Genomic DNA, 18387 nt, shown 5'->3' on the forward strand with positions numbered 1-18387 from the left:
ATTCTGGGATGGATTTTGGGGTGAATTTGAGATATTTTGGGATTTCTTGGGGTGAATTTGGGATTTTTTGGGGATTTTTTGGGGGGTGATTTTGGGTTATTTTGGGTTCTATTTTGGGTTCTATTTTGGGGTAAATTTTGGATATTTTAGGTTTTATTTTTCTCACCTTCCCTGGCCAGCTCATCCAGCTCCTGCTGATGATTTGGGGACAGTTTTTGGGTTAAATTTTGGATATTTTGGGTTTTATTTTTCTCACCCTCCCTGGCCAGCTCATCCAGCTCCCGTTGATGATTCTGGGGTGGATTTTGGGGTAAATTTTGGATATTTTGGGGTTTTTTACCTTCCCTGGCCAGCTCATCCAGCTCCTGCTGATGATTCTGGGATGGATTTTGGGGTGAATTTTGGGGTAAATTTTGGATATTTTAGGATGTTTTTTGGGTCTCACCTTCCCTGGCCAGCTCATCCACCTCCTGCTGATGATTCTGAGTTATATTTTGGGGTGAATTTTGGGGTAAATTTTGGATATTTTGGGATTTTTTACCTTCCCTGGCCAGCTCATCCAGCTCCTGTTGATGATTTGGGGATGGATTTTGGATATTTTGGGGTAAATTTTGGATATTTCAGGTTTTATTTTGCTCACCCTCCCTGGTCAGCTCGTCCAGCTCCTGCTGATGATTTGGGGATGGATTTTGGGGTAAATTTTGGGGTAAATTTTGGATATTTTGGGGTTTTTTACCCTCCCTGGCCAGCTCATCCAGCTCCTGCTGGTGATTCTGGGTTCTATTTTGGGGTGAATTTTGGGGTAAATTTTGGATATTTTGGGTTTTTCTCTCACCCTCCCTGGCCAGCTCACCCAGCTCCTGCTGATGATTGTGGGATGAATTTTGGATATTTTGGGTTAAATTTGGGTTTTTTTGGGGTTTTTTACCCTCCCTGGCCAGCTCATCCAGCTCCTGCTGATGATTCTGGGATGGATTTTGGGGTAAATTTGGGACATTTTGGGGTTGAATTTTGGGGTGAATTTGGGATTTTTTGGGGATTTTTGGGGGTGATTTTGGGTTATTTTGGGTTCTATTTTGGGTTAAATTTTGGATATTTTGGGTTTTTCTCTCACCCTCCCTGGCCAGCTCATCCAGCTCCTGCTAATAATTGTGGGATGGATTTTGGGGTAAATTTTGGGTTAAATTTGGATATTTTGGGGTTTTTTACCCTCCCTGGCCAGCTCATCCAGCTCCTGCTGATGATTGTGGGATGGATTTTGGATATTTTGGGTTAAATTTTGGATATTTTATTTATATTTCTCTCACCCTCCCTGGCCAGCTCATCCAGCTCCTGTTGGTGATCGATGTCGCCCTCCAGGCGCTCCTGGGCCGCGATCGTGTCCTCCTCGTCCTCACCTGGGGACACAAAAATGTCACCAAATGTCAATAAATGTCACCTGAAATCATCAGTGTCCTCCTCATCCCCACCTGGGGACACAAAAATGTCTCCAAATATCACTAAATGTCACTAAAATATCATTAAATGTCATTAAATGTCACCAAGTGTCACTGAACGTCATCAGTGTCCTCCTCATCCTCATCTGGGGACACAAAAATGTCACTAAAATGTCAAAAATGTCACCTGAAATGTCATCTAAGGTCACCTGAAACATCATTAAATGTCACCTGTGTCCTCCTCATCCTCACCTGGGGACAGAAATGTCACCTGAAACATCATAAATGTCACCTGAAATGTCATTAAATGTCACCTGAAATGTCATTAAACGTCACTAAATGTCATCAGTGTCCTCCTCATCCTCACCTGGGGACATAAAAATGTCACTAAAATGTCACAAAATGTCATAAAGTGTCATTCAATGTCACCAGTGTCCTCCTCACCCTCACCTAGAGACAGAATACTGTCATTTAATGTCATTAAATGTCACCCAATGTCACCTGAAATGTCATTAAATGTCACCCAATGTCACCAGTGTCCTCTTCATCCTCACCTGGGGACACAAAAATGTCACCAAATGTCACCTGAAATGTCATCAGTGTCCTCCTGGTCCTCACCTGGGCACCAAAGTGTCATTAAATGTACCCAAAATGTCATTAAATGTCACCTGAAATGTCACAAATGTCACCAAGTGTCACTAAAATGTACTCAGTGTCATCAGTGTCCTCCTTGTCCTCACCTGGGGACACCAAAATGTCACCAAATGTCACCTGAAATGTCATTAAATGTCACTAAAATGTCATTAAATGTCATTAAATGTCACTAAATGTCATCAGTGTCCTCCTCATCCTCACCTAGAATGTGACAAATGTCATTAAATGTCACCAAATGTCACCTGAAATGTCACTTAATGTCATCAGTGTCCTCCTGGTCCTCACCTGGGGACACAAAAATGTCACCAAATGTCACCTGAAATGTCACCTGTGTCCTCCTCGTCCTCACCTGGAAACAGAAATGTCACCAAATGTCACCTGAAATGTCATTAAATGTCACCCAAAGTTCTCAGTATCCTCCTTGTCCTCACCTGGAATGTTACAAATGTCATTTACTGTCACCAAATGTCACCTGAAATGTCCCCAGTGTCCTCCTTGTCCTCACCTAGGGATAGAAATGTCACTTGAGATGTCATTAAATGTCACCTGAAATGTCACAAATGTCACTAAAATGTCATTAATGTCACCAAGTGTCCCCAGTGTCCTCCTGGTGCTCACCTGGGGACAGAAATGTCATTAAAAATGTCACTAAATGTCACCTGAAATGTCACAAATGTCATTAAATGTCACCCAATGTCATCAGTGTCCTCCTCATCCTCACCTGGGGACAAAAATGTTACTAAAATGTCACCTGAAATGTCACTAAATTGTCATTAAATGTCACCAAGTGTCCTCTTCATCCTCACCTGGGGACACACAAATGTCACCAAATGTCATTAAATGTCACCTGTGTGCTCCTCACCCTCACCTAGAGACAGAATATTGTCATTTAATGTCATTAAATGTCACAAAATGTCACCTGAAATGTCATTAAATGTCACCCAATGTCACCAGTGTCCTCTTCATCCTCACCTGGGGACACAAAAATGTCACCAAATGTCACCTGAAATGTCATCAGTGTCCTCCTGGTCCTCACCTGGGCACCAAAGTGTCATTAAATGTACCCAAAATGTCATTAAATGTCACCTGAAATGTCACAAATGTCACCAAGTGTCACTAAAATGTACTCAGTGTCATCAGTGTCCTCCTGGTTCTCATCCAGGGACACCAAAATGTCACAAAATGTCACCTGAAATGTCATTAAATGTCACTAAAATGTCATTAAATGTCACCAAGTATCACTAAACGTCATCAGTGTCCTCCTCATCCTCCCCTAGGGACAAAAATGTCACCAAATGTCACTAAAATGTCATTAAATGTCATCAGTGTCCTCCTCATCCTCATCTGTAATGTGACAAATGTCATTAAATGTCACCAAATGTCACCTGAAATGTCACTTAATGTCATCAGTGTCCTCCTGGTCCTCACCTGGGGACAGAACAATGTCATTTAACGTCACCAAATATCATGAAGTGTCACTAAATGTCACTTGTGTCCTCCTCGTCCCCACCTGGAGACAGAAATGTCACTAAAATGTCACCAAGTGTCACCTGAAATGTCCCAAAATGGCCCCAAATCCACTCAAATTGTCCTGAAATGTCCCCAAATCTGACCCAAATGTCCTCCCCAGGTGTCACTGTCCCCTCCCCTCAGGTGTGTCCCTGTCCCCCAGATGTGTCCCTGTCCCCTCCCCCCAGGTGTGTCCCTGTCCCTCAGGTGTGTCCCTGTCCCTCAGGTGTGTCCCTGTCCCTCAGGTGTCCCTGTCCCCTCCCCCCTCACCCTCCTCCTCCTCAGCCGTGAATTCGTCGTCGTCCTCGCGGGGACCCCAGGGCGGGGCGGGGTCACGGCGAAGTACCTGGGACAGGTGAGAGAGAGAGAGACAGGTGAGAGAGGGACAGGTGAGACAGGGGAGAGACAGGGACAGGTGAGAGAGACACAGGTGAGATCAGACAGGTGAGACAGGTGAGACACAGGTGAGACACGGGAGACACAGGTGAGACACAGGTGAGACAGGTGAGACACAGGTGAGACACAGGTGAGACAGGTGAGACAGGTGAGACACAGGTGAGACACAGGTGAGACAGGTGAGACAGGTGAGACACAGGTGAGACAGGTGAGACAGGTGAGAGACAGGTGAGACACAGGTGAGACAGGTGAGACACAGGTGACACACAGGTGACACACAGGTGAGACACAGGTGAGACACAGGTGAGACAGGTGAGACACAGGTGAGACACAGGTGAGACAGGTGAGACACAGGTGAGACAGGTGAGACAGGTGAGACACAGGTGAGACAGGTGAGACACAGGTGAGACAGGTGAGACACAGGTGAGACAGGTGAAACACAGGTGAGACACAGGTGAGACACAGGTGAGACAGGTGAGAGACAGGTGAGACACAGGTGAGACAGGTGAGACACAGGTGAGACAGGTGAGACACAGGTGACACACAGGTGACACACAGGTGACACAGGTGATTTGGGGACAGGTGAGGGGTGTTGTTACCTGTGGGGGCAGGGAGCCCAGCAGCTCCCCCAGGGGCCGGGGGGGGCCCTCGGCTGAGGCTGGAACAGAAACAGGTGGGCACAGGTGAGCACAGGTGAGCACAGGTGAGCTCAGGTGGGCACAGGTGGGCACAGGTGAGACCTGGGCACCCACAGGTGACCCCTGAACTGCCACAGGTGCCCACAAACCCCTCAGGTGACCCCACACACCTCCAGGTGATCCCCCAGGTGAGCCCAAACCCACCCAGGTGTGCCCAGGTGTGCCTCACCTGTACAGGTGAGCCCCCATGGCTCAGTAGGTACCCCCAGGTGTGCCCAGGTGTGCCCAGGTGTACCCAGGTGTGCCCAGGTGTGCCCACCCCCCCCAGGTGTGTCTCACCTGTACAGGTGAGCCCCTGTGGCTCAGTGGGAACTCCCAGGTACCCCCAGGTGTGCCCAGGTGTGCCCAGGTGTGTCTCACTCATACAGGTGAGCCCCCATGGCTCAGTAGGTACCCCCAGGTGTACCCAGTCCCCCCAGGTGTGCCCAGGTGTGCCCAGGTGTACCCAGGTGTGCCTCACCTGCCCAGGTGAGCCCCCGGGGCGCGTTGAGGCTGCGGCTCAACCCCCCAGCCCCCCCAGGTGCCCCCAGCCCCCCAGGTGTGCCCAGGTGTGCCCAGGTGTGCCCAGGTGTACCCAGCCCCCCAGGTGTACCCAGGTGTACCCAGGTGTGCCCAGGTGTGCCCAGGTGTACCCAGCCCCCCCAGGTGTGCCTCACCTGCGCAGGTGAGCCCCCGGGGCGCGTTGAGGCTGCGGCTCAGCAGGTCCGAGTAGCGCTCCGTCTGCCCCACGATGAAATCCAGCTGCAGGTCCAGCGCCTTCTTCCGCTTCTCCTCCAGCCGCGACTGCTGCTTGAACTGCACCACCTGCGCGGGTGAGACACACCTGGGTCACCTGGGGGGCACCTGGGGGGCGGCCATGGGGACCCAGGAGTCATTAATGGTCATTAATGATCATTAATGGTCATTAATAGTCATTAATGGTCATCACTGGGCAACCAGAGGTCATTAATCGTCATTAATGGTCATCACTGGGCAACCAGTGGTCATTAATAGTCATTGGGAGTCATTAATGGTCATTAATAGTCATTAATGGTCATCAGTAAGTACCCAGAGGTCATTTGGAGTCATTAATAATCATTAACAGTCATTAATGGTCACCACTGGGCACTCAATGGTCATTCGGGGTCATTAATAGTCATTAATGGTCAACACTAGACAACCAATGGTCATTAATGGTCATTAAGGGTCATTAGCATTCATTAATGGTCATTGCGGATCATTAACAGTCATTAATGGTCATTAATGGCCATCAACGGTCAATAATGGTCATTGGGGGTCGTTAACAGTCATTGATGGTCATTAATGGTTGTCAATAAGCATCCAGTGGTCACTGGTGGTTACTAACGGTCATTAAGAGTCATTAACAATCATTAGTAGCCATTAATGGTCATCACTGGGCACCCAATGGTCATTGGAGTTCATTAATGGTCATAAAAGGTCATTATTGGTCATCACTGGGCAACCAGTGGTCATTAATGATCATTGGGGGTCATTAATGGTCATTAACGGTCATTAACAGTCATTAATGGTAATCACTAGGCACCCAATGGTCATAGGGAGTCATTAATGGTCATTATTGGTCATTGGAGATGATTGGGGGTCATTAATGATCATTAACAGTCATTAATGGTCATCACTGTGCATCCACTGGTCATTGGGGGCCATTAACAGTCATTAATGGTCATCATTGGGCAACCAATGGTCATTAATGGTCATTGGGGGTCATAAGCATTCATTAATGGTCATAGGGGATCATTAACAGTCATTGATGGTCACTAATGGTCATTGGGGGTCATTAATGGTCATTGGGGGTCGTTAACAGTCATTAACAGTCATTAATGGTCATTGGGGGTCGTTAACAGTCATTGATGGTCATTAATGGTCATTAATAAGCACCCAGTGGTCATTGGTGGCCACTAGTGGTCATTAATGGTTATTACCAGTCATTAATAGTCATTAATGGTCATCACTGGGCAACCAAGGGTCATTGGGGGTCATTAATGGTCATTAATGGTCATTAACAGTAATTAACAGTCATTAATAGTCATCACTGAGAACCCAGTGGTCATTGAGGGTCATTAATGGTCATTAATGGTCATTAACAGACATTAATGGTCATCACTGTGCACCCAGTGGTCATTGGAGTCATCAATGGTCATCAATGATCATTGGAGATCATCATTGGTCATCAATGGCCACCAATGGGCACCCAGTGGCTATTAGGGGTCATTAATGGTCATTGGAAACCATTGAGGGTCATTGTCGGTCATCAATGGCCATCATTGGTCATCAAAGGGCACCAATGGTCATCACTGATCATCAGTGGCCATCCATGGACATTGGTGGTCATGGATGGTCATCAATGGTCTTTGGACATCATGGATGGTCATCAATGGTCATCAATAGTCATTGGCGGTCATCAATGGTCATTGGGGGTCATCCATGGTCGTTGGCGATCATCAATGGTCATCAATGGGCAACCAGTGGTCATTTGGGGTCACCAATGTTCATCATTGGTCATCAAGGGTCATTGCAGATCATCAATGGTCATCAATGGTCATTGGGGGTCATCATTGGCCATTAACGGTCATTAATAGTCATTAATGGTCATCACTGGGTACTCAATGGTCATTGGGGGTCATTATCGGCCATTAATGGTCATTAATAGTCATTAATGGTCATCAATAGGCATCCAATGGTCATTGGGGGTCATTAATGGTCATCAACAGTCATTAATGGTCATTATTGGTCATCACTGGGCAACCAGTGGTCATTAATGGTCATTAATGGTCATTGGGGGTCGTTAATGGTCATTAACGGTCATTCACAGTCATTAATGGTCATTAATGATCATCACTGGATATTCAATGGTCATTGGGGGTCATTAAAGGCCATTAACGGTCACTAACAGTCATTAATGGTCATCACTAGGCACCCAGAGATCATTAATGCTCTTTGAGAGTCATTAATGACCATTAATAGTCATTAACAATCGTTAGTGGTCATTAGTGGTCATTAACGGTCATTAATGGTCATCACTGGGCACTCAACGGTCATTGGGAGTCATTAACGATCATTAATGATTATTAACGGTCATTAATGGTCATTAATGGTCATCACTGGGCAACCAGTGGTCATTAATGGTCATTAATGGTCATTGGGGGTCGTTAATGGTCATAGGGGATCATTAACAGTCATTAATGGTCATTAATAATCACTACTGGGCATCCAGGGGTCACAGGGGGTCATTAATGGCCATTAACAGTCATTAACAGTCATTAATGGTCATCACTGGGCATCCAGTGGTCACTGGGGGTCATTAATGGTCATTAACAGTCATTAATGGTCATCACTGGGCACCCAACGGTCATTGGGGGTCATTAATGGTCATTAACGGTCATTAATGGTCATCACGGGGCATCCAGTGGTCATTAATTGTCATTAATGGTCATTAGTGTTCATTAATGGTCATCAATAAGTACGCAGAGGTCATTGGGAGTCATTAATAATCATTAATGATCATTAATGAGCACCACTGGGAACTCAATGGTCATTGGGGTCCGTTAATGGTCATTAATGGTCACTAATGGGCACCCAGTGGTCACTAGGGATTATTAATGATCATTAATGGTCATTAACAGTCATTGGGATTCATTAACAACCATGACTGAGCACACAGTGGTCATTGGGGGGTCATTGATGGTCATCAATGGTCATTGGGGGTCATCAATGGGCACCCAGTGGTTATTGCAGGTCACAGATGGTCATCAATGGTCATGGGGGGTCACCAATTGTCATCAATGGTCATTGGAGATCATTAATGGTCATCAATGGTCATCAGCAGTCATCAATATTCATTGGTGGTCATTGCTGGTCATTGGTGGTCACCAACGGTCATTGGTAATCATCAATGGGAACCCAGTGGTCATTGGTGGTCATGGACGGTCATCAATGGTCATTGGACATCATGGATGATCATCAATGGTCATTGTGGCTCATCAATGGTCATTGGAGATCATCAACGGTCATTGGGGGTCATCAATGCTCATCAATTATCATTAGTGGTCATGGAGAGTCATCAACGGTCAGTGCAGATCATGGATGGTCATCAGTGGTCATTGGGGGTCATCCATGGTCACTGATGGTCATCAATAGTTATTGGTGGTCAACAATGGTCATCAATGGACACGCAGTGATCATTGGTCATCATGGATGGTCATCAATGGTCATCAACAGTCATCGGGGGCATCAATGGTCATTGGGGGTCATCACTGGGCACCCAGTGGTCATTAGTGGTCATGGAGTGTCATCAATGGTCATTGAAGGTCATCAATGGCTATCAGGGGTCATCATTGGTCATCAATAGTCATCCACAGTCATTTGTGGTCATGGATGGTCATCAGTGGTCACTGAACATCACGGAGGATCATCAACGGTCATTGGAGATCATTAATGGTCATCAATGATCATTCGGGGTCATCAATGGTCATCAACGGTCATTGGGAGTCTTCCATGGTCATCAACAATCATTGGAGATCATCAATGGTCATTGGGGGTCATCAATGGTCGCTGGACATCATGGATGGTATTCAATGGTCACTGGGGGTCATCAATGGTCATCGATGGCTATCACTGGTCATCATTGGTCATCAGTGGTCATCCATGGTCATTTGTGGTCATGGATGGTTATCAATGGTCATTGGGGGTCATCAATGGTCATCACTGGGCACCCAGCGGTCATTGGAGGTCACCAATGTTCATCATTGGTCAATAATGGTCATTGTGGTCATTGGTGGTCACGGATGGTCATCAATGGTCATTGGGGGTCATCAATGGTCATTGGAGATCATGGGTGGTCATCAATGGTCATTGGAGATCATGGATGGTCATCAATGGTCATTGGGGGTCATCAATGGTCATTGGAGATCATGGATGGTCATCAATGGTCATTGGGGGTCATCAATGGTCATTGGAGATCATGGATGGTCATTGGAGATCATCAATGGTCATTGGGGGTCATCAATGGCTATCATCGGTCATCAATGGGCACTCATCGGTCATTATTGGTAATTAATACCCATCACTGGTCATTACTGGTAATTAATGGCCACCACTGGTCATCACTGGTCATCAATGGCCATCATCAGTCATCAACGGCCATCCTTGATCATCAATGGCCATTATTGGTAATCAACGGCCATCATTGGTCATCAAAGGGCACCCAGTGATGCCAGGTGTGCCCAGGTGTGCCCAGGTGTGCCCAGGTGTATCCCAGGTGAGCTCAGGTGTATCCCAGGTGAGCTCAGCTGTCCCCAGCTGTCCCCAGCTGTCCCCAGGTGTGCCCAGGTGTGCCCAGGTGTGTTTAACTCCCCCCAGGTGTGCCCAGGTGTCCCCAGGTGTCCCCAGGTGAGCTCAGCTGTCCCCAGGTGTGCCCAGGTGTGTCCCAGGTGTGCCCAGGTGTCCCCAGGTGTCCCCAGGTGTCCCAGGTACCTTCTCGACGCTGCTCCAGAAGTGGCGCACCTCGCGGGCGATGGCGGCGGCCACGCGGCGCAGCTTGGCCTGCTCCTCCCGCTTGGCGCGCTCCTGGCGCTGCCGCTGCTCCTCGTGGTGCCGCATCACCATGCGCACCACCTGCGACACGTGAGGGACAGGTGAGGGACAAGTGAGATAGGTGAGTGACAGGTGAGACAGGTGGGACAGGTGAGACACAGGTGAGACAGGTGAGACAGGTGAGACACAGGTGATGAAAAATCACCAAAAAACATCAAAAAACCACCAAAAATCATCGGAATTTCGCCCAAATTTTGTTGGAATTTTACTCAGATTCCTCCCAGGTGTGCCCAGGTGTCACCTGAGCTCCTCCAGGTGTCCAAACCCACCTGAGATGCCACCACAGGTGTGCCCAGGTAACCAAAAACCACCAAAAATCAACAAAAAACACCAAAAAACCACCAAAAATCACTGGAATTTCACCCAGATTTCCCCCAGGTGTGCCCAGGTGTGCCCAGGTGTGCCCTGAGCTACTCCAGGTGTCCAAACCCACCTGAGATGCCACCACAGGTGCTCCAGGTAACCAAAAACCACCAAAAAGCATCAAAAACCACCAAAAATCATCAGAATTTTGCCCAAATTTTCTCTAAATTTCTGTGTAATTTCTCCCAGGTGTGCCCAGGTGTCACCTGAGCTCCTCCAGGTGTCCAAACCCACCTGAGATGCCACCACAGGTGTGCCCAGATAACAAAAAACCACCAAAAACCATCAAAAAAAACCCCAAAACCACCAAATAAACACCAAAAATCATTGTAATTTCGCCCAGATTCCCCCCAGGTGTGCCCAGGTGTGCCCTGAGCTCCTCCAGGAGTCACCTGAGCTCCACCAGGTGTCCAAACCCACCTGAGATGCCACCACAGGTGTGCCCAGGTGATAAAAAATCACCAAAAAACCACCAAAAACCACCAAAAATCATCGGAATTTCACCCAAATTTCACCCAGATTCCTCTTTAGTTTCTCCCAGGTGTGCCCAGGTGTGCCCAGGTGTGCCCTGAGCTCCAAACCCACCTGAGATGCCACCACAGGTGCTCCAGGTAACCAAAAAACACCCAAAACCCACCAAAAAAACCCCAAAAATCACCAAAAAAACACCAAAAATCATCGGAATTTCGCCCAAATTTTGTCCAAATTCCTCTGTAATTTCTCCCAGGTGTGCCCAGGCGTGCCCAGGTGTGCCCAGGTGCGTTACCTTCCTGGCCACGCCCCTCTTCCAGCGCCTCTCCTGGGCGAAGTCGGCCGCCAGCCACTGCATCTCCTCGCACAGGTAATCCCAGTGCACCTTGGGCCGCGCCGGCTCCGGCACCTTGGGCAGGCGGCGCAGGGACCAGAACCCCTCGCGCTTCATCTCGGCCACGCGGTGCTCCACCTCCGCCTCCTGTGGGGGGGACAGGTGAGATACAGGTGAGACAGGTGAGAGACAGGTGAGACACAGGTGAGACACAGGTGGGACAGGTGAGACAGGGGAGACACAGGTGAGACACAGGTGAGACAGGTGAGACAGGTGAGACACAGGTGAGACAGGTGAGACAGGTGAGACAGGTGAGACAGGTGAGAGACAGGTCACACATGGGTGAGAGTCCCTCCCAGTCCATCCCAGTCCATCCCAGTCCCTCCCAGCCCATCCCAGTCCATCCCAGCCCATTCCCAGTCCCTCCCAGTACAAACCAGTATTCCCAGTTAACCCTTACATGTCTGGTCTGTTCTGTGATCTCTGCCGGGCTCCTCTCCCAGTCCCTCCCAGTCCATTCCCAGTCCCTCCCAGTATAACCAGTATAACCAGTTTAACCCTTACGTGTCTGGCCTGCTCTGCAATCTCTGCCGGGCTCCTCTCCCAGTCCCTCCCAGTCCATTCCCATCCCCTCCCAGTCCATCCCAGTCCATCCCAGTCCATCCCAGTCCATCCCAGTCCCTCCCAGTCCATCCCAGTACAAACCAGTTTATCCCAGTATAACTCACATGTCTGGCCTGCTCTGCAATCTCGGCCAGGCTCCTCTCCCAGTCCATTCCCAGTCCATTCCCAGTCCCTCCCAGTATAACCAGTACAAACCAGTTAACCCTTACATGTCTGGCCTGCTCAGCGATCTCAGCCGGGCTCCTCTCCCAGTCCATCCCAGTCCATCCCAGTCCATCCCAGTCCCTCCCAGTCCATTCCCAGTCCATCCCAGTACAAACCAGTACTCCCAGTTAACCCTTACATGTCTGGCCTGCTCTGCGATCTCGGCCGGGCTCCTCTCCCAGTCCATCCCAGTGAGTTCCAATCCCCCCTTAGTGTATCCCAGTCCCTCCCAGTCCATTCTCAGCCCATTCCCAGTATAACCAGTACAAACCAGTACTCCCAGTTAACACTCACGTGTCTGGCCTGCTCTGCTATCTCCGCCGGGCTCCTCTCCCAGTCCATCCCAGTCCCTCCCAGTCCATCCCAGTCCCTCCCAGTACAAACCAGTATAACCAGTTAACCCTTACATGTCTGGCCTGCTCTGCAATCTCTGCTGGGCTCCTCTCCCAGTCCCTCCCAGTCCATTCCAGTCCATCCCAGTACTCCCAGTTAACACTCACATGTCTGGCCTGCTCTGCTATCTCAGCCGGGCTCCTCTCCCAGTCCCTCCCAGTCCATTCCCAGTCCATCCCAGCCCATTCCCAGTACAAACCAGTACTCCCATTCCCAGTGTACCCCAGTCCATTCCCAGTCCATTCCCAGTACTCCCAGTATAACCAGTTAACCCTTACATGTCTGGTCTGCTCAGCGATCTCGGCCGGGCTCCTCTCCCAGTCCATCCCAGTCCCTCCCAGTCCATCCCAGTCCCTCCCAGTCTCTCCCAGTCCCTCCCAGTCTCTCCCAGTCCCTCCCAGTCCATCCCAGTATAAACCAGTACAACACTCACATGTCTGGCCTGCTCTGTGATCTCGGCCGGGCTCCTCTCCCAGTCCCTCCCAGTCCATTCCCAGTGTATCCCAGTGTGTCCCAGTCCATTCCTGGTGTACCCCAGCCCATTCCCAGTATAACCAGTACTCCCAGTTTAACCCTTACATGTCTGGCCTGCTCTGCGATCTCTGCTGGGCTCCTCTCTCAGTCACTCCCAGCCCATCCCAGTCCATTCCCAGTACAAACCAGTACTCCCATTCCCAGTACAACCAGTACAAACCAGTATTCCCAGTATAACTCACATGTCTGGCCTGCTCTGCTATCTCAGCCGGGCTCCTCTCCCAGTCCCTCCCAGTCCATCCCAGTGTGTCCCAGTCCCTCCCAGTACAAACCAGTACTCCCAGTACAAACCAGTATAAACCAGTTTAACACTCTCATGTCTGGCCTGCTCTGCAATCTCCGCTGGGCTCCTCTCCCAGTGTATCCCAGTCCATTCCCAGTGTATCCCAGTCCCTCCCAGTCCATTCCCAGTACAAACCAGTATAACCAGTTAACCCTTACATGTCTGGCCTGCTCAGCGATCTCGGCCGGGCTCCTCTCCCAGTCCATCCCAGTCCCTCCCAGTCCATCCCAGTGAGTTCCAATCCTCCCTTAGTGTATCCCAGTCCCTCCCAGTCCCTCCCAGCCCATTCCCAGTATAACCAGTACTCCCAGTTAACACTCACATGTCTGGCCTGCTCTGCAATCTCGGTCAGGTTCCTCTCCCAGCCCATCCCAGTCCATCCCAGTCCATTCCCAGTATAACCAGTATAAACCAGTTTAACCCTTACATGTCTGGCCTGCTCAGCGATCTCGGCCGGGCTCCTCTCCCAGTCCCTCCCAGTCTATTCCCAGTGTATCCCAGTCAATTCCCATCCCCTCCCAGTACAAACCAGTACTCCCATTCCCAGTACAAACCAGTACTCCCATTCCCAGTACAAACCAGTACTTCCAGTTTAACCCTTACATGTCTGGCCTGCTCGGCAATCTCCTCTCCCAGTCCATCCTAGTGCATCCCAGTGTATCCCAGTCCCTCCCAGTCCATTCCCAGTCCCTCCCAGTCCATTCCCAGTCCATCCCAGTATAAACCAGTTTAACACTCACATGTCTGGCCTGCTCAGCGATCTCGGCCGGGCTCCTCTCCCACAGCCAGGGGGGCTCGGGGGGCCCGGGGGGACCCTCGGGGGGGCCCTCGGGGGGCGGCGCCGGCCGGGGGGGGACGGGGGGGGAGGGGGAGCCGGGAGAGCCCCCGGAGGAGGCCGGGGACACCGGGCCCGAGCCTGTCATCCTGAGTGGCACCTGGGGGGACATTGGGGACAGAAAGATCATCAGTGTGACACCGGGGACACCGGGCCAGAGCCTGTCATCCTGAGTGGCACCTGGGGACACAAACAATGTCACATCAACGTCATCACTGTCACATCAATGTCACACTGGGGACACCGGGCCCGAGCCTGTCATCCTGAGTGGCACCTGGGGACACAAACAACATCAGTGTCACACTGGGGACACCGGGCCGGAGCCTGTCATCCTGAGTGGCACCTGGGGGGACAAATGTGACATTAATGGGACATTGGGGACACCGGGCCCGAGCCTGTCATCCTGAGTGGCACCTGGGGACAGTGACAGGGACAGAAATGTCATCAGTGTCACATCAATGTCACATTGTCACATTGGGGACACCAGGCCGGAGCCTGTCATCCTGAGTGGCACCTGGGGGGACAAATGTGGCATTAATGTGACACTGGGGACACCGGGCCAGACCCCGTCATCCTGAGTGGCACCTGGGGGGACAAATGTCATCATTGTCACATCAATGTCATCATTGTCACATCAGTGTGACACTGGGGACACCGGAACGGGGGGGAGGGGGAGCCGGGAGAGCCCCCGGAGGAGGCCGGGGACACCGGGCCGGACCCTGTCATCCTGAGTGGCACCTGGGGACACAAATGTGACATTAATGTCATCATTGTCACATCAATGTCACACTGGGGACACTGGGGACACCGGGTCAGAGCCGGTCATCCTGAGTGGCACCTGTGGGGACAAATGTGACATTAATGTGACACTGGGGACACCGGGCCCGAGCCTGTCATCCTGAGTGGCACCTGGGGACACAAATGTGACATTGGGGACACCCTGGTCATCCTGCCTGGTGGCACCTGGGGACAAATGTGACATTAGTGTGACATTGGGGACACCAGGCCAGAGCCTGTCATCCTGCCTGGTGGCACCTGGGGACACAAATGTGACATTGGGGACACCAGGCCAGAGCCTGCCAGGTGGCACCTGGGGACAAATGTGACATTAATGGGACATTGGGGACACCGAGCTGGAGCTGTCATCCTGACAGGTGGCACCTGGGGACACAAATAATGTCACATTGTCACACTGGGGACATCAATGTCACTTCAATGTCACACTGGGGACACCGGGCCGGAGCCTGTCATCCTGAGTGGTGGCACCTGGGGACAGAAATGTGACATTAATGAGACATTGGGGACACCCTAGTCATCCTGACTGGTGGCACCTGGGGACATTAACAGGGACACAAATGTGACATCAGTGTCATCAATGTGACATTGGGGACATTGGGGACAGCCCAGACATCCTGCCTGGTGGCACCTGGGGACACAAATGTGGCATTGGGGACACAAACAATGTGACACTGGGGACAGAAATGTCATCAATGTGACATTGGGGACATTGGGGACACCCTGGACATCCTGCCTGGTGGCACCTGGGGACAAATGTGACATCAATGTGACACTGGGGACACCGGGGACATCCCTGTCATCCTGCCTGGTGGCACCTGGGGACAATAACAGGGACACAAATGTGACATTAATGTCATCAATGTGACATTGGGGACTTTGGGGACACCGGGCTGGAGCTGGAACTTGACTGGTGGCACCTGGGGGGACAGAAATGTCATCAATGTCACATTGGGGACATCAACTGACATTGGGGACACTGGGCTGGAGCCTGTCACCCTGCCTGGTGGCACCTGGGGACACAAATGTGACATTGGGGACACCAGGCCAGAGCCTGCCAGGTGGCACCTGGGGACAAATGTGACATTAATGTGACATTGGGGACACTGGGGACACTGGGCTGGAGCCTGTCATCCTGAGTGGCACCTGGGGACACAAACAACATCACATTGTCATCATTGTCATCATTGTCACATTGGGGACATCAGTGTGACACTGGGGACACCGGGCCAGAGCCTGTCATCCTGAGTGGCACCTGGGGACACAAACAACATCAGTGTCACATCAATTTCATCATTGTCACATTGGGGACATCAGTGTCACACTGGGGACACCGGGCCGGAGCCTGTCATCCTGAGTGGCACCTGTGGGGACAAATGTGACATTAATGTCACACTGGGGACACTGGGCCAGAGCCTGTCATCCTGAGTGGCACCTGGGGACACAAACAATGTCACATTAATGTCACTAGATGTCATCAATGTCACAGTGGGGACACTGGGCCGGAGCCTGTCATCCTGAGTGGCACCTGGGGGGACAAATGTGACATCAATGTCACATCATTGTCACATCAATGTCATCATCAATGTGACACTGGGGACACGGGGCCGGACCCCGTCATCCTGAGTGGCACCTGGGGACACAAACAATGTCATCAATGTGACACTGGGGACATTGGGGACACAAATAATGTCACACCGGGGACAGAAATGCCATCAATGTGACACTGGGGACTTTGGGGACACCGTGGACATCCTGTCTGGTGGCACCTGGGGACAAATGTGACATTAATGGGACATTGGGGACACAAATGTCACTCTGGCAGCTGGCACCTAGGGACACAAAATTCGGCATTTTTGGGACATTTCGGGGAATTTTGGGGACATTTGGGGACATTTTTGAGGACATTTTTTGGGGACATTTGGGGACATTTTATGGAGAATTTGAGGAAATTTTGGGGATTTTTTTATAATTTTTGGGGACATTTTGGGAATTTTTGGGGACATTTCATGGAAAAATTGAGGAAATTTTGGGGACATTTTTGGGGACATTTTTGTGAAATTTTGGGGACATTTCTTGGGGACATTTTGGATGATTTTATGGAATTTTGGGGACGTTTTTGTGAAATTTTTTCCGACATTTTGGGGACATTTTTGGGGAATTTCTTTTGAAATTTTTGGGGTCATTTTGGGGACATTTTTTTGATATTTATTGGGACATTTTGGGGACCATTTTGGGGATTTTAAAAACTTTTTGGGGAAATTTTTTGGGAATTTTTTGGGGACAATTTTGGGGACATTTTGGGACATTTTTTGGGAAATTCTGGGACCATTTTTGGGGAATTTTGGGGAATTTTTGGGGCCACTCTCAAGGGAATTTTTGGGGCCATTTTTTTAAATTTTTGGAAATTTTGGGGACATTTTTGGGCCATTATTTTGAACTTTTGGGGCCACTTTTTGGGAATTTTTGGGGTCATTTTTGAAGTAACTCCAGGTGATTTTGGAGCCATTTTTGGGGTAATTTTGGGAAATTTTGGGAAATTTTTGGGGTCATTTTAGGTAATTTGGAGGCGTTTTTGGTTGATTTTGGAGTTGATTTTAGGGTCAATTTTGGGTCCATTTTGGGTGATTCTGGGGCCATTTTTGGAGAAGTTTTGGGGAATCTTTGGGACTATATTTTTAATTTTTGGGAATTTTGGAGCCACTTTTAGGGAATTTTTGGAAAATTTTTGGGCCATTTTTGGGAATTTAAGGGGGGTTTTTTAAATTATTTTTTAGGGAATTTCTGGAGCCATTTTTGGATGATTTTGGGGCCTTTTCTGGGTGATTTTAGGACCATTTTGGGGAATTTTTGGGTGATTTTGGGGACATTTTTAGGGAATTTTTGGGGTAATTTTTTAGGTATTTTGGGGCCATTATTATTTTCAATTACTGGAAAATTTTGAGACCATTTTTTGGGTTGTTTTGGGGAATTTTTAGGGAATTTTTGGGTGATTTTGGGGCCATTTTTTTGAATTTTTGGGGAAATTTTGGAGCCATTTTTTAGACATTTTGGGGAATTTTGGGGAATTTTTGGGGCCATTTTTTTGAATTTTTGGGGAAATTTTGGGGCCTTTTTTGGGTGATTTTGGGGCCATTTTTGGGAATTTTTTGGAGAATTTTTTTTAATTTTTGGGGAAATTTTGGAGCCTTACTTTAGACATTTTGGGAATTTTTTGGGAATTTTGGGGACATTTTTGGGGAATTTTT

The 18387-nt window shown here is 49.5% G+C and overlaps 1 protein-coding gene across 1 annotated transcript in view; it reads right to left on the bottom strand.

Moving 5' to 3' along the window:
* Positions 1-14335, bottom strand: part of LOC117010225 (Snf2 related CREBBP activator protein) — a 74801-nt gene extending 60466 nt beyond the window's left edge. Inside the window, exons 1-7 of the mRNA XM_033084517.1 lie at positions 14250-14335; positions 11433-11618; positions 10184-10324; positions 5350-5497; positions 4595-4653; positions 3870-3945; positions 1308-1397 (exon numbers count right to left, since the gene is read on the bottom strand). Of these exons, the coding sequence (XP_032940408.1) occupies positions 1308-1397; positions 3870-3945; positions 4595-4653; positions 5350-5497; positions 10184-10324; positions 11433-11588 (670 nt within the window). The 5' untranslated portion in view covers positions 11589-11618; positions 14250-14335. The remainder of the gene's footprint in view (positions 1-1307; positions 1398-3869; positions 3946-4594; positions 4654-5349; positions 5498-10183; positions 10325-11432; positions 11619-14249) is intronic.
* Positions 14336-18387: the final 4052 nt, after the last annotated feature.

This window comes from Catharus ustulatus, chromosome 40, assembly GCF_009819885.2.
Source record: "Catharus ustulatus isolate bCatUst1 chromosome 40, bCatUst1.pri.v2, whole genome shotgun sequence".
Lineage (NCBI taxonomy): Eukaryota > Metazoa > Chordata > Aves > Passeriformes > Turdidae > Catharus > Catharus ustulatus.